This window comes from Chanodichthys erythropterus, chromosome 3 (assembly GCF_024489055.1).
Source record: "Chanodichthys erythropterus isolate Z2021 chromosome 3, ASM2448905v1, whole genome shotgun sequence".
Taxonomy (NCBI): domain Eukaryota; kingdom Metazoa; phylum Chordata; class Actinopteri; order Cypriniformes; family Xenocyprididae; genus Chanodichthys; species Chanodichthys erythropterus.
The window spans coordinates 54,085,842-54,107,107 of NC_090223.1; the positions used below are offsets into that span (position 1 = coordinate 54,085,842).

The window sequence follows — 21,266 nt, forward strand, 5'->3', positions numbered from 1 at the left end:
TCTGCTTCAGCTAATTTATCCCAAGAACAAATTTGTCTTTTATCAAGTCCTTCATCCATGCATTTATACCGATATATACGGATGTTTTCAAATACTGCGGACGACTATAGCGTATGATGTATAGTATGACGCATTTTCGTTGTAACGCTGAATGACTAAACATATGTGTATTAAAATGTAAAAATGTATTTTTCGTGAGAATGAAATATTTCAGAATCAGCTCTATCAGTGTTTTCTATGACTTTTTTTATCCACACAAAAATACTGTAAATTTGATTACGTTGTATACTGTGTTTGGGTTGCGATGCTTACGAAAAGTAAAAGATTCAAGGGGAAATTTGCTAAACTGTGTTTTCATAGCAACTGCCTAGTGCGTTTGGAATTTATGAATCCTACTATGGCTATTTAGGCAAAGGCCTGGCTTATGAATATGAATTAGAGCCGACTGACGTTGCTTAGTAACCTTTCTTGTGCATCCAGTTACGTAACCTAAGCACGGTTAATATTCAGGAGTCATCTGATTAAAGGCCGCTAACGGCCTGCAGTTTAACCAATCAGTTACGCCTAATGGCCTTACGGCACATTACCTAATTAATATTCATGAGCCCAGCCTTGCCCATAGTAGGAATGTGAAATTGTCCTGCCGGAAGTTGGTGTGTTTAGCGCAGCACCGCCGCCTCCGCAGATGACACACGCAGAGGAGGAGGTGACGGGGATTAGAGCTGCGCCTCATCATTAAAACAACATATCAGGAAAAATGGGAAATACGGACTCGAAGCTGAATTTCAGGAAGGCGGTGATACAGCTGACTACAAAAACACAGGTTTGTGTCTTTGCTGTTAAGCGAGGCTGTTATTAGGAGCGTGTGTTTGTTTCCAGATGGAGCGCCTGCGCCGACCACCAGACCTCTGCAACACCTCACAATTGTTCAAATAACACCTTACTTCAGTTTTTCTACATATATATCTATATATATATATGTGTGTGTGTGTGTCTGTGTGTGTAACGTAGGTGCGCTTGGGCACTGACTGGTGTTTCATTCAGATTAATGATGCTTGAGTTGCTTCTAGTGTGACAGGTGTCTTGTGTTTATATGTCAATATAATTCTGTTGCTCATTCTTAGTGAACTGAGTCAAATATTTTTTTTTAAGAATTTAATATTATTGTAATACTTTATTATAATGTTATTAAAAGTCTATAAATAGCTAGATTTTTTAAAGATAAATCTGCGTAGCGCTAATTTGCATAATAACTGTTTTTTTTTTAGTATTAAAAATAAACCTTACTAATAAAAGCTAAAGTTTAATTTTTTTTATGTCTACCATCTATTTTAGATTTATATATATATATATATATATATATATATATAGTTTTATGTGGGAAAAAAATAGATATGAGGGGTAATAACATGACGTATGCTAGACCCCGCCCCTACTGACGTGATGATGTGAAGTTTTTTAACTGTCAGTCATCTAAAGATATTTTAATATTAAGGCAATATACCCCAGGAGAAATTTAACAAATCTAACAAAATTTTTGTATTTCTGTTTTTCTCAATATTAAATTTAAATATGAAAATGATGCATTATCTAATTAGATATGTATTAATTTTCAAATATTTATATTGAAATATTTGGGATATCTCCATAAATCAGAAATTACTGTCAACAGTCGGAAGATTTTTTTTTTTTTTAAGGAGTAAAATGTTGTTTAAAATCAGGCAAAAGAACAAAACCCTCAGTAAAACCCTTCAGAATATAGATAGGAATAAAACTGTAACCTTTTGTGCTGAAGTGGGGATTTCTGGAGCAGAGAAAAACTCAATTTCAGAAAACGACCTAAAGATATGTACACTGTAAAAAATAAAAAGTTGAGAAAACGTATAAGTTTAAGGCAACAAACTTTAGAAGATTTTTGAGTTTTCTTATCTTGTTTTTGTAGGAGATTTTTGATTTTTCTGAACTTTTCGTTGTATAAACTGAATACAACAAGTTGAGAAAACTCACAAATCTGTTGAAGTTTGTTGCCTTAAAGTCCACGTGAATCGGAAGTTGCAAACAACTTTTCTCCAGTGTTGTGAAGTGTTGTGACGTATTTCCAAGTGAAACGGAATATTGAATAGAGGGCAGAAATAAACCATACGGCTCCATACGGGGTTAATAAAGGCCTTCTGAAGTGAAACAATGGTTTTTGTAATAAAAATATTCATATTTTTTAACTTTATAAACTGGAGTCACTGACTTCCGTATGCAAGTCTAGTTCCAGCGGAAGAGTGACCTCTAACCTGACACATGACGTATTGATGAACGCTTTGCTTCGGAAGGCCTTTATTAACCCCCTGGAGCCGTGTGAATTACTCTTACGATGGATGGATGCTCTTTTTTGGGCTTCAAATTCTCAAGCCCCATTCACTCCCATTATAAAGCTTAGAAAAGCCAGTTTATTTCTAAATGTATCTCTGATTGTGTTCATCTGAAAGAAGATAGTCATATACACCTAGGATGGCTTGAGGGTGAGTAAATTATGGGATAATTTTCATTTTTGCGTGAACTATCCCTTTAATCAAATATTGATGTGGTTTATGAATTCATTGTTTGGATCAGCCCAGCTGGTGTGTGTTGAAAGGATGTGCACATGTATTAAACCTGTATGGTCCTCACCCCCTCCACCCCAGCCCGTGGAGGCCACAGATGACGCGTTCTGGGATCAGTTCTGGTCGGATACTGCGACCAGTGTACAGGATGTGTTTGCCCTGGTGCCGGCCGCTGAGATCCGAGCTGTGCGCGAGGAATCGCCCTCCAATCTTGCAACACTGTGCTACAAGGTAACAGCACCTGAAACACAGTCATTCACCTGTAACAGTAACATGCAGTCTGTGCTTCATCAATAATAGCCAGTAACTGTGAGGATCTTAAAAATGTTGGTGGGACAGGAAAACAGCTGGTGCTTTCCCCTTCCTGTCTCAGTCCTTGCGCTTCCTGTTTGAGACTGCCCATCAGAAAGAAAACATGATTAGAGATATTCAGTCTTCGGGCTCACATGCAGGCAGACGAGAGAGAAGTGTTGTGTTACTGTGTCCTGGAGGAATGACGTCACACCATCAAGAGAGAGATTATATTGTGTTGAATTATTTGGAAGCTTGTATGCACATGTATGTGGCTCCAAAAAGTATCTGGCACTTGTGTGAATGTCTGAATAACACAAGATAACAAAGGGAATTTATTTTATAGAATGACAGTACAAACACACATGATGAATAAAACATTAAACAAAATTAAGCTTTATAAATAAATGGTTTAATATACACTGCTTTTTGAAAATTAGTGATCAGATTAGATGTTTTAAATTGATCAAAAGGGACAGTAAAGGCATTTATAATTGTCACTGGTGGTTATATACATTTAGCTCACAAAGATGAAAGAATCAGGAAACCGACTTTAATTCAATAATTCACTGAACAACAGGTAGGAAAAACTCTGGGAAACAGATAACAAACCTTAACACAGGGCTTAAATACACACCTTAACCCCAGAACACAGGCTTAAATACACAGGGACTAATAAGTAAATTGATAGACAACAGTTGAACAGGATAACTAATCAATCACACAGGGAAATGGGGAAAAGACACAATGAGACATGGGAACAGAACAAACAATAATGTCACAAAAGATTTCTGTTTCACATAGATGCTGTTCTTTTGAACTTTCAATTCATCAAAGAATCCTGCAAATATAATTAATCATGGTTTCCACAGAAATATGAAGCAGCACAACGGTTTCATCATTGATGATAATCGGAAATTTTTCTTGAGCAATCAGCATATAAGAATGATTTCTGAAGGACCATGTGACTGAAGACTGGAGCATTGATGCTGAAAATTCAGCTTTGATCACAGGAATAAATTACATTTTTCCATTTGTTGGGTGGAGCTCATTACTAAGTAATTAATTACTGCATTTTAATTATTTAATTCCCTTGAAAAAGCAAAGTAAGGGAATACTCTTAATTTTTCTGTAATTTACAGTTACTTCTTATGTAATTGCATGTATAGATTTTAGAACAATATAAAACAATAGTTGATTTAACATCAAGATTTAATGTCTAATGTTAAAATATTTGTTTAATGTAATCTTCTCACTTTAAATACTTTGGTCAGTTTAAGAATAACTTAGGCAGTTTTATATTATTTATGTGGAAGAATTAATAGCTGTCAGTCCTTGTATTGTTCAGCTGGTTGAAGATGATATGGGATTTGAAAAGTAATTAATGCAACACATTTTACAGAAAGTAATTAGTGTAATAATCTAATTACAGATGTAATTAGTAGCTATTAAGTAATTAATTAACACTGATTTTAATCATATTTCGGTGTTACTGTTTGAATGTATTTTGTGATCAAATAAGCTTCTTTTGAAAACATTAAAAAATCTTACAGACCCCAAACCTTTGAACTGTAGTGTAGTTCACTGTTCAAAATGGTTCTGTTAATTGAAATTAAAAGCTGAAATAACATAAAACGTAAACTAAGTGAAAATTAGAAATGTTAACATGGCAATAAACTGAACGAAATGACAAAAAAAACCCTAAAATGAACATAACTAAAAATATGAAAATAAAAGCTAATTCAAAATATTAATAAATACTAAAATAACTATTTGTCTTATGTTTTGTGTTCTAGGACTATTATTTTGTATTTCATTTTGCCCTGTTCTTAGTGTTTAGTTCCTGTTTCCTTTATTCTAGCCTCAATTTAGTTTCCATAGTTACCGATTATGTTCTTCACCTGTTCCTTGTTCAGTTAATTATCTACCTGTGCATTTATACTCCATAGTTCCCATTGTTCAGGGTCTGGTATTGTCTTTGTTTTAACACAGCTGGTATGTTTTTTTTTTTTTAAATATAGTGTAATAAAACAAAGTGTTGCATTTAGATCCATCATCCGTCTACCGTGACAGTATGCCTTGCTTTGATATGTAGTTATCTAATACAGTGACATTCTAAAAGTTTTAGACTGATTGCATGTTTTGGCGCCTCTGTGTGTGTGGGTGTAGCGGGTGAAAGTGTTCATACTGTCTTCTGTATATGCTGACATGAGGGTATGTGTGTATCGTCACAGGCGGTGGAGAAGTTGGTTCAGGGCGCTGAGTCTGGCTGCCCCACAGAGAAGGAGAAGCAGATTGTGCTGAATTGCAGTCGAATGCTCACTCGAATCCTACCCTACATCTTTGAAGACCAGGACTGGAGAGGGTTCTTCTGGTCCACCGTCCCTGGCGCTGGCAGAGCGGGGGTGAGGATGACGATGATGCTCTAAATAATAACTGTTTAGTGCTATCAATTCAGTTTAAAACGGATATTCAGCCATGTAACTTCAAGCCTGTATTTAAGTGTTTTCAGAAATAGCAGTGTAGGATTATGAAACACTCTCAAATGAATGTCCCTCAGTATACAGTACATTCACATAAGCACATTTATGCATTTTCATCATGTCCTAGTTGTGGTTGGTTATTTGCTGTAGGAGAAATCCAAATTCCTAAAAACAGCCATTTTATAGATTTGAAATATTATAATCAAATTAGTGTTATAAACAGATACATTTTAATCATAGATAATAGGTAAAAAAAAAAAAAAAATGTGATTTTGTTTTTTCCTCTGGATAGATGGATGATATGGAGGATGAGGATGAAGGGGCCCGTCCGCTTGCAGAGTCTCTCTTACTGGCTCTGGCTGACTTGCTTTTCTGTCCAGACTTCACTGTTCACAGCCACAAGAAAGGAAGACCTGTGAGTTCACCACTGTCTGTCTGACCAAATGCACAGTTAAGAAATTATACATTTTATTTGTAGCCCATCATCTGTACAAGTTGTGTTTTTAGACAGTCAGGATTTAAACCATACCATAGTACTGAGACTGCTCTCATTAGAGTTACTAATGATTTGCTCTTATCATCAGATTGTGGTTGTATCTCTCTATTAGTGTTACAGGATCTTAGTGCTGCATTTGACACTATCGACCACAATATTCTTCTGAATAGACTCGAAAATTATGTTGGCATTTCTGAAATTGCATTGGCATGGTTCAAATCATACTTATCTGACCATTATCAGTTTGTAGTAAACGATGAGATATCATATTGATCACAAGTTCAATATGGAGTACGGCAAGGCTCAGTACTAGGACCGTTGCTTTTCACTCTGTAAATGCTACCCTTGGGAGATATCATTAGGAAGCATGGCGTTAGTTTTCACTGTTACGCTGATGATACTCAGCTCTATATTTCTTTGCGCCCTGACGAAACTTTCCAATTCACAAAATTAATGGAATGCATAGCTGATATAAAAAATTTATGACTAGTAATTTTCTACTATTAAAGGTGCAATATGTAAGAATTTTGCAGTAACATAAACCAGTAAAATTTAATATGATATTCTAAAATCGATCTAGCTTACTGCAGTGTGTAACAAGTGTATCACAGCAGCTGCCAAGCGAACGCACAGAGTAACGTTATAACATAATTTTCAACACACTTAAATGTGTGTAATATGATAAACAGAGCTGTGTTACCTCATACTCATGACTGGAATAGCGGAAGCAGTGCCGGCGACTGGCATAATAAAAATTCCGCTGCTTGTGAGGCGTGTATTGCACAATCGCTCCAGCGGCATCATTCAGCTCCCCCAACACTCGCTCCTGCTCTGCTTCATACTATAGTAACGTTAAAGGTGTCGTAGAACGTATTTTCAAAAGATGTAATATAAGTCTATGGTGTTCCCTGAATATGTTTGTGAAGCTCAAAATACCCCATAGATTTTTTTAAATTAATTTTTTTAACTGCCTATTTTGGGGCATCATTAACTATGCACCGATTCAGGCTGCGCGGCCCCTTTAAATCTCGCGCTCCCTGCCCTCCCGAGCTCTCGACTATAAGTGCAGTTATACAGTGCAAAAACAAAGTTCACACAGCTACTATAACCCTCAAATGGATCTTTACAAGAGGTTCGTCATGCATGCTGCATGCATGCGTCGGATCATGTGAGTATGGTATTTATTTGGATGTTTACATTTGATTCTGAATGAGTTTGAGGCTATATGCTCTGTGGCTAATGGGCTAATGCTTCACTGTTGGAGAGATTTACAAAGAATGAAGTTGTGTTTATGAATTATACAGACTGCAAGTGTTTAAAAATAAAAATAGCGACGACTCTTGTCTTCGTGAATACAGTAAGAAACAATGGTAACTTTAACCACATTTAACAGTACATTAGCAACATGCTAACGAAACATTTAGAAAGACAATTTACAAATATCACTAAAAATATCATGTAATCATGGATCATGTCAGTTATTATTGCTCCATCTGCCATTTTTTGACGTTAATACTGGCTGCCCTTGTGTAATGCCTTGAACATGAGCTGACATATGCAAATATTGGGGTCGTACATATTAATGATCCCGACTGTTACGTAACAGTCGGTTTTATGTTCAGATTCGCCTGTTTTCCGGAGGTCTTTTAAACAAATGAGATTTATATAAGAAGGAGGAAGCAATGGAGTTTGAAACTCAACGTTTGTCATTTCCATGTACTGAACTCTTGTTATTCAACTATGCCGAGGTTTTGCACCAGCCGTTGAGGTGAAGTCACAAGATTCCGCGCTCAAACTTGGCATCATCAGGCTACGCCTTTGTTTTGAATAGGCCTCTAGCGACCTCTAGCAGACAGAAATCTTACATACTGCACCTTTAAATTCTTAAAAAAAAAAAAAAAAAACATTGGTTATAATTATTGGACCAAAACCTTTGCACATAATAACCTAGAATACTGTAGAATAGAACACTTGATGGCTGCTTTAAGTCTTCGTCATTAGTTAGTGCTTTTTGATACCAATCTTTCATTTGAAAGCCACATTTCTAGCATCTGTAAAACCACATTCTTCCATCTTAAAAATATACCTAAACTACGACATATTATGTTCACAATGTCAGATGCAGAAAGGTTAGTTCATGCGTTCATGACCTCAAGGCTCGTTTATTGTAATGCTTTACTGGTTGTGATAATAGACATTGCATACGAAAATCTTGCTAATTACTTACAAAGCACTAAATGGTTTTGCTCCTCAAGGCTTGAGCGAGCTCTTAACGCATTATACTAATGTTACCTTCATGTTGATTGTGGTTTCAAAGTTCTGGCCAGTTGATCCTTTTCCTATTTAGCACCCAAACTAAACTATTTAGGCATAAATTTAAAATGTATTTATTTGAATTGCATATAAACTTTCCATCAATTTGGATTACACGGTTTTAACATAAACTAATAAATGTAATAACAGGTAAGAAACAGGTAAGATTTCTGTAATAGTGCTAATAAACTGAATGTGTTTTCAATACACAATAACCAGGTTTATATATGTATCATCAATAAATACAATGTGTTTCAATCTTTCAAGCTAGCCACCTTTAACTATGTTTCACTTTTTAACTGAATAAATTTAATTGTTTTCGCAATGAACAGATATATGCTGATTCTAAGAAATTTGATTAAATGTATTTTGAAAGTAAAAAAATCAAATGGGTGCAAATAGTAGTTAATAATAAACTATGCCATGATTGTTGCAGTGCAGAAATCTTAAATGTATTTTACCTTTTTTATGGTTGACAAATATGCATCACTTTGACGGACAAATGTGGCTGACAAATATGCATCACTTTGAGAATTTTATTATTATTTTTTACTATGTTATCCAAAATTAATGGAAATTTGATAAAAAATTCATGTATTAGAAATGTATTAGAAATCTTAACTTTAGGGCAATTATTATTATTATTTTTTTTTTCAGTGTTGCCATGACATTTAATTCAGATTGAGTTTCTGTCATGTACAGGATTCGGTTGAGGACATGCAGTCACTGGACAGCTGTGAATACATTTGGGAGGCCGGAGTGGGCTTCGCTCAGTCCCCCCCACTCAACTACATCCACGATCTCAATAGGTAAGAGTGACTGGACTCCATTCCCAGCCAGGGCCACATGTGTCTTTATTTGAGTTTCCATGGTGACCTTTTAATCAGTAACCACGCAAGACATCTAAAAGCCCGGACCTGTTTTTCCACTCAAACGGATGATCAGATTAGCTAAACTGAGTAGTCTACATGCCCTCCAGTGTTCCTCCTCTGTGTGTCATGTGTTTATAGGTCTGAGCTGCTGAGGTTACTGCTCACCTGTTTCTCAGAGGCTATGTACCTGCCGCCAACAGCAGAAAACAGTATCCTCAACCCCTGGGTCACCTTCTTCTGTTCTGCTGAAAACAGGTCAGACTCCATATGACACACAAAAGACAAACATAACACTCCCCAATTAAACACCTGCAGACTTACAAGTGGTGTTTGCCAAGTCAAGCCTCTAATCCTGAGAATTAAACTGCATGTAAACTTCACTGTGGGTTCTTCTGATCTTGAAACCATCTAGCAACCACCCAGCACATCCTAGCATCTGTGTAGCAGCAGCCCACTAAAAACTACCCAGCTAACAGGGAATGTTCTCATAACTTTGGCTAAGGTTTTGGAAAGGTTTTCTCAAAGTTATGAACAAACGTTCATCCAGTAACATTAATAGAACATTTGTTCAATGTTATCTTAATGTTCTTAAGAGGTTAGCTTTGTTAGTTTGTAGAAGTTTTTTTAAATGCCCTCATAATGTTGGGAGAAAACGTTCTTAGAACAACATTCTTGGAACATCCTTTAGAATGTTCCAAGGATGACAACTAACTTCAAATGAATAAGGCTGTGTTTGATGTTTTAAAAGAACATCCTTATAACGTGGGAAAGTTTTGTAGCCTGTCCCATAGTTCTTGTTCCTAACTTTTCTCTTAAATTTATGCTCTAAGGTTATGCAAGTGTTAGAATTAAACACTTGTTCAAAACAATGTTCATGAAATCACCACATATTGTCATTAGTATTTGATGAATTTTTTCATGATGCCGGCAGAAAATATTATTTGAACTTCATTCTTCGAATGTCATTTAAATATTAAGGATCACTAACTTTTCAACTTAAAAACACAGCAAAATCCCCTGTGTTTAATGTGCTCATTGTGACCACTAGTGACGACATTTGATGTTAAAACCACTGATGATAAAACCACTGAGGAAAGCGGAACAAACATTTGAACATTATGGTGATCAGTGTTTCATGTAGTTGGATCCTTGAGCCTTGATGGTTTTATTAGTTTCAAAGTCACATGAGTTTTTTGATATGCATTAAGAGATTTATTTGATAAATGTCTTCTTATCGGATTAAAAAATATCCGCCTCAATTAACGGCATGAGTTTTTATACGCATTTTTTAGAATTTATGTATTTATGTGCATCTTGGCGTTTCCATTCAGCTTTTTTAATATATTTTTTTATGTAATATCCCAAAATTTGCATAAAAATAGGTAGACTGAAACATATCTATTGTGCTTCTAAAGTAAATGTATCTTGATTTAACAATGTTTAGATATTTGTACTGGAAAATAAGAAAAGAACACAAAAAACACACCTTAGCATCTAACTAACAACACCCCGGGAACCATCCAGAACTCTCTAGTAACTTCATTGCTATTACAACCACCCGAGCATCTAGGCGTGGAGTTTCATCACTCACATTGTCTTCAGCAATATAAAAGTGTAGAAAACACTGACAGTCTGTCTTTCTCACAGACACGCTCTGCCTCTCTTCACCTCCCTGCTGAACGTGGTGTGCGCTTATGACCCGGTGGGTTATGGGATCCCCTACAACCACCTGCTCTTCTCCGACTACCGTGAGCAGCTGGTGGAGCAGGCCGTGCAAATCCTCATAGTGACCCTAGAGCATGAGGGTGGACAGCCATACCGCCCACCCTCCCCCTCCAGCATGGAAGAGCAGGATGTAAGCACACCACACCCCATAATGTACACAACACCCACTCACATGGAGTAAAGTCAAAGGAACGGTTAAAAACTTGGGCTAGACTATCTGAATAAAATGGTCTACTGATAATTGTGTGAGCTATACCTTCTCTTTTTCTGTTTATTTATAGTCTGTTGGGCCAAATAACCTCTTCGTGAATTACCTGTCCAGAATTCACAGGGAGGAGGTATGGAGATACTTCATCTTAGGATAGGTCAAGAAAATACAAAAGCATTGTTCTCTTGATGTGTGAGCTGATTTTCCTTGTGTATGCAGGATTACGACTTTGTGCTGAAAGGTTTGGCACGTCTGCTGACCAACCCACTCACTCAAACATACCTGCCCAACTCAACCAAAAAGATCCAGTTTCACCAGGAACTGCTGGTCCTTTTCTGGAAACTCTGTGACTTCAACAAAGTAAGAGATTGGGTACTTCAATACAGTCAGCTCCAGAACATGCTGGTCAATAATTCACACATAATCCCTGCATTTCTTTCTTATAGAAATTCCTGTTCTTTGTGCTGAAGAGCAGTGATGTGTTGGACATATTAGTGCCTATTCTGTTTTACCTGAATGATGCCCGAGCTGACCAATGTAAGTGTGCTGAATGGAAGTTTTTGAAGGGATAGCTGAACATCCCTCTCATTCTTCGTGCCCATCCATTGAAGGTTCATGCAACCAAAACTTTCACGCATTAAAGTATAAAATTACAATGTAAAAGTAATCCATATGAATCGAGTGGTTTAATCCAAGTCTTCTGAATAGACACAATCAAATTTAAGGCAATTTTAAATGCAGCCTTGATGAGCATAAGAGACTTCTTTCAAAAACATTAAAAATAGTAATTTGTCCAAACTTTTGACATGCACAAGGAAAATGTGTAATATATCACAAACAGAACTTGAATTATTCTGTTATTATTCCTTGAAGTGACTACGACACAAACAGTCTTGTGGAACGGTCCTTTGCAAAGAGTTTCAGTTGTTCACTTTCGTTTGGAACGCCCCTACAAATGGCGTTCCCCTCCTGAAGTGCCCTTCAAGGGCGCAGAAACGTCATTTGGAATTGGCCCTGTGTCTCTTCAGAAGACTTGGTTTAAGCTGAACATTTTGAAATATCAAGATTTTGATGAGAAATCTCTCAGGTTTCATTACAAATTCATTAGTTTCACAAAGATGAACGAAAGATTTTATGAGAATGTTCACCCTCTCTGACCCTTGGATTTAAATAGGTTGTTTTTGTTGCTGTACTTTTTAAGATCTCTAATATGTAACTTCTGTTATGATTCTGTCTGTCGAGCACTTGATGATGTTATTGTGTATGTTGAACTTCAGCACGGGTCGGTCTCATGCACATCGGTGTATTCATTTTGCTGCTGCTGAGTGGAGAGAGGAACTTTGGTGTGCGTCTGAACAAGCCGTACTCTCTTCATGTCCCTATGGACATCCCTGTGTTCACAGGCACACATGCTGACCTGCTCATTGTGGTGAGACTTTAGTTTAGCCTGCTTTAGTTTTGCAATTCACACGAAAAAAATTGCGTCTGTTTCGAACAGAAACGTATAAGGTGTTTTTAAATCTCTAAAAACTTATGTCTGAAGGTTTTCCACAAGATAATAACCAGTGGCCATCAGCGTTTACAGCCTCTCTATGACTGCTTGCTCACTATTGTGGTGAATGGTGAGTAATAACAGTGTCTGGGTTTGCACAGGGCTTTACTTGGATTCAGTTTTCATGATGTTGTTATGTCACAAAAAAAACAGAGGTGACACTTTTTTCTTTCATGTGCTAAGAGACTAAATGATTTGTTCCACTTAGGGTGAGGCTATTTTCCTCAAAGAGAACAAGTCCAGTCGGTTTCCTGAGATCAAAAAGGCCTTTATTTGAAATGGAATGATTGGTTTATTGTAGAATAAATACTTAAAAAAAAAAAAAAAAAGTTTAATCTGTGAAGTTTGGTACATGACATTCAGGTGTTGTGTAATTGTTGTCCTCTGTCACATAACACCTTGTCCTTGTTTAGTGTCTCCCTACCTAAAGAGTCTTTCCATGGTTGCGGCCAACAAGCTCCTACATCTCCTGGAGGCGTTCTCCACCAACTGGTTCCTGTTTTCTGCACCTCAGAATCACCATCTGGCTTTCTTCTTGCTGGAGGCCTTCAATAATATCATTCAGTACCAGTTTGATGGTGAGATCGACACTCTCGTTCATCTTTGCCAGATAAATTCTAATTTTGTAGGAGCCTTTTTAGACAGTCTCTTGCCAAATCTCCCAACTCTGTTCAAAGAAGTCCATGTGACACTCTTGCAGATTATTGATGGAAACTCTTTTACATGCTGTGGTCGTACTTCTACTGAAAGGTTATATAAAGATGACCAGGGTCAGAATTGACCTTATCCATTAAGGGCCAATATTCAGGTTAATATCTGCTAACACTTTATTTTGATGCTCCAACAGACATTCTACTGACTGTAAGTAACTTTGCATCTACATGTCATCTTAATGTACTGAACCGAACACTAACACCTTTACCTAACAGTCTACGACAGTCTACTAATACTCTGAGTTAGCTGACATGTAGATGCAAAGTTACTTATAGTTAGTTTTGGTTACACTTTATTTCAATAGTCTAATCTTTACTGTGTTTCAAACTGGGAATAAATTATACACATAAAGCAAGCCAAGAATGTTCCCCTTCACTGAAGCGCTCCATGACTTCAGTCTAGCTCGAGTTCTGCACTCTCGCAAAACCTCTGATTATAAACACTAAAACTATCAACACTGTAAAATGAATCTTTTACTTACATCATATCTGAACTTATTGTTTATGATTAAAGAATTCAGACAGTAAACAAACTCCATTTTCAGCTGAAACTAATTTAAATGCCTCTGATGCCTCTGGTCACTGCATTCATAAGCTTAACAGAAACATGTGATTGGTTATAATGCTCAACACTGCACAAAAAAAAGAAAAGAAAAATCAGATGCAACATGAGTAGATCTAAATGTAATGTAATCAACACTTTTTAATTCAATTTCACATTTAATTTTAATTGCGACAGCATTAATAGATTATTTAGTTCAATTGTGCAGGGTAAATTTTTGCCCCTTTATTTTGAATTTGGGGGGCATTTTTGTTTCTTTTGCTGGAATTTTTGCCCCAAGCCCCCATTGATTTCCATCCCTGACCCCAACTCTGATAATGTTTTGATCAGGTAACTGTAATTTGGTGTACGCCATCATTCGGAAGCGCAACGTCTTTCATCAGCTGGCCAATTTGCCCTCTGACCCTGCAACCATTCAGAAGGCCTTGCAGAGAAAGAGGAAATCTCCAAACGCTATTTCTCGGACCAGCTCACAGGAGACGGTGTCCATGGAGGGCTCACGGCCAGCTGTGCCTGCTGAGCCTGGCACATTGAAGGCCAGTCTGGTGGCCATACCAGGTAGCTCTGCTTATTGGTGTGTTTACTGACTCACGTATTGCTTGCATATTAAATGGTAGTATTATCCAGTGTTGGGGGTAAAGCATTACAGGTAATGTGAGTTGTGTAATCAGATTAAACTAGTAAAATAACGTATTTTAAATTTACAAAAAACAATCTGAGTTGCTATTTCAAATAAGTAATGCAAGTTTTCTCATTTATTGACTATTAACTGAGAGAGATTATGAATAAGTGCATGTGCTGTGTGAACATGATGCTTATTGTAGTTCTAAACTAATGTGAGCATTTAACTCATCTTACTTGATTAAAAACAGTGAAATGGAAACTCAGAATACTACGCAAACCTGCATATTTAAAGATCTTAACACAAAAATACTTTATGTATTTAATCTCACTTTATTATCCTTTGCTGCTGACTTTCGATGATCCAATTCAACCTTACTAATAAGCAAAAATGACTTTGGATAAACATCACATCTGTGTTTGTTCTTCTCTGGTCCAGAACAGCAGCACAGCTGAAAGGTTTGTTTGAGCTGCGCCCTCTACTGTACAGGCGTGAATTTGCACTTCCTTCAGACTGAAACTTATTCATTTCACTTTTAGTGTGAAGGGACCTTTACATTTTGCCAAAAATAGAACATTTTTTGTTATTAAAAACAAGCAAGCAAGCCCAGCCCAGGTGAAAAAAGTAACGTAACACATTACTTTCCATAAAAAGTAACTAACAGTTACTTTTAGGGACTAACGCAATATTGTAATGCATTACTTTTGAAATTACTTTCCCCAACACTTTTAATAGTGAAGACCAGCTATTATGTTATAGTGGCACTTCATTTAAGACAGGCTAACTCTCTTTAGGCATTGATAAACTGACGGAGAAATCCCAGGTTTCAGAAGACGGTACTATGATAGCAGTGCCACAGGCTGAATCCCCACAAACCCCTGAACACAGCGCTGCAGCTGGAACCAGCGACACAGAGTCCATCTCAGGAAGAGACAATGAGGTCAGAGGAGCAGACGCACTATCACGTTCACTAGTTGCTTTCGAAGGTGATAACAGTGATATCTCTTGCCAGGATGTCTTCTACACTGAGGCAGAGATGGCAAGAAGACGTCTGTCCAGCTCATCGTCATCTGTCAGCCACTGGAATCCTAAGCCAGACTGGGTAAGAAAACCTTCATTACCACAGCCATTATGATAAGTGTACTGCCGAATGGTTTTAAACTGGAAATTGTTAGCCAAGTGTCATTTTACCCTTGAGTTTAAAAAAAAAAAAAAAGTTTTTTTTTTTTTTGACACACCCTCACATCATTCCACACCTGTATGTTTCAGCAAACTCTTTGATAGACAGGGCTAAATAAAGATTCTTCAATGTTGTTCCCTTTAAGTTGTTCCCTTTTGTTTTACATGGGAAAAATAACAGCATACAGGTTTGGAACAAAACGAGGGCAGAGTTTTGCTTTTTGGGTGATTTTAGTACTTTAACATAGTCCAGTTCTCTTATTCCATGTTTATGGAATATTTTTTTCTTACATATATAACAGGTTAATAACATTGATTGTACTACGGAGCTGTTGAGTGCTTGAATCTGATTGGTTGATGAACATTCTAAAGTGTGCAGTTATTTTCCAGTAGACGCACAGCTAAAGTAGTTCCAGGCAGGTTTTGACCGCATTACATGTCCCTGTCACTTCACGCCAAATTATTTCACTTATTTCAGCAAATGAACCAAAACCCACAAAGACACTGAACAAGTAAATAAACATAACAAACAATATGATTAAAATGACAAACTGTATCCACGTTTTCCCTACAAAATTACGCTTCATGACCTATGGAAATCACGTTGTCTTTCTCCCACTCTCTCTACCATACAGAGCACAAAGACACACAGAGGAAAACATTCATGCACAGAAACTTGTTCTCAGTACTGCCTTGTGACTATCAATAAAATATTTTAGCATCTGCAAAACCATGTGACGTTTCTCAGTATCGAGGTTGTAACATCACAGTTCTTAGTAGTTAAACTTACAGCTTCGCTATTAGTAGAGACCCAAACTGCTCCCAAACACTGTTGAGAAACTCGCAGACTTTGGTAATTCACACATGCTTAAGCAATCAAAGGAATCAGTCTCTTTCCAATAACTGAATCAATCTGCATATCAGTGTCTCAAGTCTCCATTACTAAAAAAATAAATAAATAAAAATAACTTTTTGAGTTGTCTTTATGAATTGACTCAGTAAAGTTGCAGAATAAAGTGTTTTTGACGTGACAAGTTTAAAATTATTTTAACTTTAATTTATCTAAAATGTAGTTAATGAAAATAAGATGAACTTACTTTTTTTTTTTTTAGTTTTCAGTACCAAATTTCATATTTATTTAATCTAATTTGGCTTATTTTCTTAGTTCAACCAAATAAATAATAATTATTTTTTAATTATAAATTATTTTATTTTTAATTAAGAAATAATAGAGGTTAGATGATTTATTGAAAATATTTTCTTTTGAAGTCACCATTACTGTGATCAGTATTTGCTTTAGTTTGTCTCTTTACCCTTGACTTTTTAACATTAAGTTTTTATCTGGCTGGTATGTATGTTGTAAACTGTGTGTTTATAGGACACATTTATTATGGGAAAGACAGCCAACATGTGTACACCTAATAAAAGAGGAATCAAAACAATTCTCAGTAGATCATATCAGTTTCATATCATATCATGTAATCAAATTTGATCACACCCTGAAAAAAATGAAACCACCATGTAATTTATTTGAAGTGCATGTTTATATTGGTGTAATCAAAAAGCATGGTTTTATATTGGCTTAAACTTGTTTTGTTCAGTGTATCTAAAAGCACATAATTTTTTATTAAAAAATAAATTAATGCAGAAACACAAACTGGCTAGCTTTACTGACGGCAGGAATTATTGTCAGTTGTTTAATCCTTGTTTTAAAAAGACATCACAATAAACATTAAGCTGTTCGTTTTTTAATTGTTTTTGTAATTTGTAATCAAAATATCATAACTTGATCTTGTAGTGAAATGCCAGACTTCTCTAGGATGAGGTACGCGGCACACTCCAGTCATCTAGTACACTTAAATCCGCCCCTGAAATCTTGTGTTCATCTGCTTCGACGCCCACATCTCAACATCCAATCAATAACAAATGCACAGAACCACATTCCCACCTTACATTTTTTCTTTGTCGATAACCTGTTACACTGTTACATCACAATATGGAAGAAAAGATGTGTCGATGCTTCCGTTTCATCAAGGCTTTTAGAACAACCCTTAGCCAATAATTTTAAGTCTAAAAAAGCCCTATCTTCACTCAAATCACAGGTCCTGTCCTGGAAGAGCAAACTCCCATTGCAGACCATCATGCGCTTGTTACAAGTACTGGTGCCACAGGTGGAAAAAATCTGCATTGACAAGTAAGAGGAGAGTTTGTCATTTGATAGTTGCATGTAGTTTGATTTGCTGCTGTGACATATGACAATATGTTCTTGCATCAGGGGTCTAACGGATGAATCTGAGATCCTGAAGTTTCTTCAGCATGGCACTCTAGTGGGTCTGCTGCCCGTGCCCCATCCCATTCTCATCCGGAAATACCAGGCCAATGCAGGAACTGCCATGTGGTTTCGCACGTACATGTGGGGAGTCATTTACTTGCGGTTAGTATGACATTACAGTCGGTGGTTTTCTTGGTTGGTGTTTTCTGGGCATGAAATCGTATGCATACTATAAAAAACAAAAAAGTTTTCATAATGCACAAAGTTATGTCATGAAACTCTAGAGGGCACAGGCTAATAGGTCCTCAACTCAATCTGCTTGCAATCACATCATTCTCTATAGGGCACAGCTGTTTGACTCCTGCTGTATCAGTAGCCAATGAGCTTGCTGCTTAAAGGGTTAGTTCACCCTAAAAATGAAATTTCTGTCATTAATTACTTAACCTCATATCGTTCCACACCCTTAAGACCTTTGTTCATCTCTGGAACACAAATTAAGATATTTTTGATGAAATCCAAGAGATTTTTATTTTTTTATATTCTATTGAAAGGAACGAAATTACCACATTCAAGGTCCAGAAAAGTTACACTTTGGTATGGGGAACACATTCACTATTAACTACGACTTTTGCCTCAATAAACTCTTAATTTTCTGGTTATTAATAGTTAGTAAGGTAGTTGATGTAGCATTTAAGTTTAGGTATGGAGTTGGATTTAGGGATGTATGGTCATATAGAATAAAAGGATTAAAGGATTAGTTCACTTTCAAATAAAATTTTCCTGATAATTTACTCACCCCCATGTCATCCAAGATGTTCATGTCTTTCTTTCTTCAGTCGAAAAGAAATGAAGGTTTTTGATGAAAACATTCAAGGATTATTCTCCTTATAGTGGACTTCAATGGCCTCCAGACAGTTGAAGGTCAAAATTACAGTTTCAGTGCAGCTTCAAAGGGCTTTAAACGATACCAGACGAGGAATAAGGGTCTTATCTAGAGAAACGATCAGTCATTGCTTTACAAACACAAATTATCTCCTTGCACTTGCTTCCACTTTCTGTATTCTTCAAAAAGCTTACGCCGTATGTCCTACGCCTTCCCTATTCAACTTACGGTACGAGCACAGCATCAGTTCCGTTTTTTCCGTAAGTAGAATAGGGAAGGTGTAGGACATACAGCGTAAGCTTTTTGAAGAATGCGGAAAGCGGAAACGTCTCGGTTACGTATGTAACCCTCGTTCCCTGAAGTAGGAAACGGAGACTTACGTCAGTAGTGGCCGACGAATTGATATCCCCATTCGTCGGTCACTACTGACGTACGTCGAACGTGACCGTCTGAAAGGGAATCATGACATGGGGGTCATCCAAGATGGGGGTGAGTAAATTATCAGGAAAATGTTATTTAAAAGTGGACTAATCCTTTAATATGTGCTTTATAAGCACTATTTAACAGTCAGTATGCAAGCTATTAAGCCACTAGTTGAAAGTGAATTGTTCCCCATACTAAAGTGTTACCACATTTATTTATTTATTTTTAAAAAAAATTTCTTTTTGTTGATTTTGAAGTGAAATATGTCCGGGATGTGTGCTTGGCATGTTAAATTAGTTCCAGCCAAGTAAACAGAATACATTTGTGAGTTTAACATTGTTTTTCCTCTCACTGTAGTAATGTGGATCCGCCTATCTGGTACGACACCGACGTGCGTCTCTTTGAGATCCAGAGGATGTAAAAATGTCGGTCATTGAGAACCCGCAGACTTCATCTTGCCTTGTCATTTTGCTTTAACCCGTTCCACTTCCCCAGAGAAGAGGCGACACGTCCTTGACTGTGAGACTCCATGAGAAGTGCCCATGGCTGCCAGTCGGCCTGTCAGCGGTCTGTTTGTTCTGGCTGGTGTACAGATGATAACGCGTCTATATATAAATCATGCGCTCTGATAGTAAAAAAAAAGCATACTGTGTTCAGCAGCTTAGGCAGCCCAGACACGTGAAACTCTCTCACTGTGGTTTTTATAGGATTAAAGTGCTTATTATAAGAAGGAATACTATTTATCGCACCGAAAACCTTGTGAATAATTTCTAGGTTGTTAGAAGTTATCAGAAGCATTGACAAAGACCTTTGGATTGTATTAATATCACCACAAGGGGGTGATATTGCTGAATCCTCTTTTTTTTGTTACCCTTATGCATTTACATACTTTACTCCCAATTTTCACTAAAGTTAGAATGAAGAATAGCTGGGAGAAAAATCAAAAGCTGGTTTAGATGAATTCCACCAGTATTCATATACATCATGAAAATGTACACAAAAAAATGTTGTTTCCAAAATATTATATAGCGGTTGTTTGATGGTATATCAATATCTCTATTTTTGTCTGCATATCAGTTTTGCTAATAAGATACTGTAAATATTGCTTGATGTTTAAAGTAGAACCACTGGCTACATATATGAAAAATATGATAAACTATCCAATGTTGTCAAATGGCAGAAGATTAGCTTGTGGTTTCTGCATATGTTCATCATATTGTTAAAGTGCCGATAACTGTAAACAGAATGTTTTTCTTGATTTGTGGCAGTATTTATAAGAGAGCTTGTGGAGCAGATCAAGACATTGCATCTGTACTTGTATTTTAATGTTTGTGTATTTGTGCAGAATTTGTCCCAATATATTGAGAGGATGTAGAGTACAAAAACACGCTTCTCACTGTATCAAGTTTTGTGTTCAAACTTCATTTATCCACAATGAAGAAGAGCAAAAATACAACAGACCGAGTACAGCAATATGTGTGCTCATTTTAATCTGGGTACATAGTGACCAGAATAAACAGAAATAGGGAATGACAGGATCTAATGCAGATATCTGGGATTACTTCCAGAGGATTTCACTACATTGCTAAAAGTCACATGCCTGTAACAGGGTTAGGCCATATTTCAGAAGTATTCATTCACATGTTAAAAAGAGTTTCAGTTGAACATGGTCTAGATCTCCACACACTCTCACACAAACATATACACATCATTGGGATTATCCAATAAAAATGTAGTAAAAAATAATAAATTTCTCTTTCAGCTAAACAAAAATATACTATAAAAAATACATCTATTTTACAAAGGTATGTGCATAAGCTTGTATAGTTCTTGAACGGTCAGTTGATTTATGAGGTAAGGCACACCTCAAACAGACTGGCCACTGAGTGCAAACGGTAGAAGATCCCAAACGGCATTCCGATATTCACAACAGCTGCCCACGTTTGGAACTCATAAATGTCCGATCCAACTGTGTTGTCGAACTGAGGCCGGGCTCCAAAGGCAGGCATAATCCAAAGCTACAAAACAGAAATGCAATGTACAGAATTAGAATATAAAACTGATCTGACTGTGATGTT

At 36.7% G+C, this 21,266-nt stretch overlaps 2 protein-coding genes across 3 annotated transcripts in view; one reads left to right on the top strand and one right to left on the bottom strand.

The window, feature by feature from the left end:
• The first annotated feature begins 687 nt into the window (after positions 1-687).
• hid1a (HID1 domain containing a) lies at positions 688-20,585 on the top strand. The gene is made up of 19 exons (XM_067382805.1): positions 688-823; positions 2,676-2,825; positions 5,120-5,290; positions 5,661-5,783; positions 8,880-8,986; positions 9,188-9,304; positions 10,697-10,904; positions 11,056-11,112; positions 11,202-11,342; positions 11,429-11,519; positions 12,260-12,411; positions 12,526-12,604; positions 12,948-13,112; positions 14,140-14,367; positions 15,226-15,371; positions 15,444-15,533; positions 17,713-17,804; positions 17,886-18,044; positions 19,546-20,585. The coding sequence occupies exons 1-19, from the start codon at positions 758-760 to the stop codon at positions 19,607-19,609; spliced, it is 2,406 nt and encodes an 801-aa protein (XP_067238906.1). The 5' UTR covers positions 688-757; the 3' UTR covers positions 19,610-20,585.
• Positions 20,586-20,658: 73 nt separating this feature from the next.
• otop2 (otopetrin 2) overlaps positions 20,659-21,266 on the bottom strand; it is a 34,424-nt gene continuing 33,816 nt past the window's right edge. For both annotated transcript variants that reach the window (XM_067382806.1, XM_067382807.1), the window contains exon 8: positions 20,659-21,206. In XM_067382806.1, the coding sequence (XP_067238907.1) occupies positions 21,036-21,206 (171 nt within the window). In that variant the 3' untranslated portion in view covers positions 20,659-21,035. The remainder of the gene's footprint in view (positions 21,207-21,266) is intronic.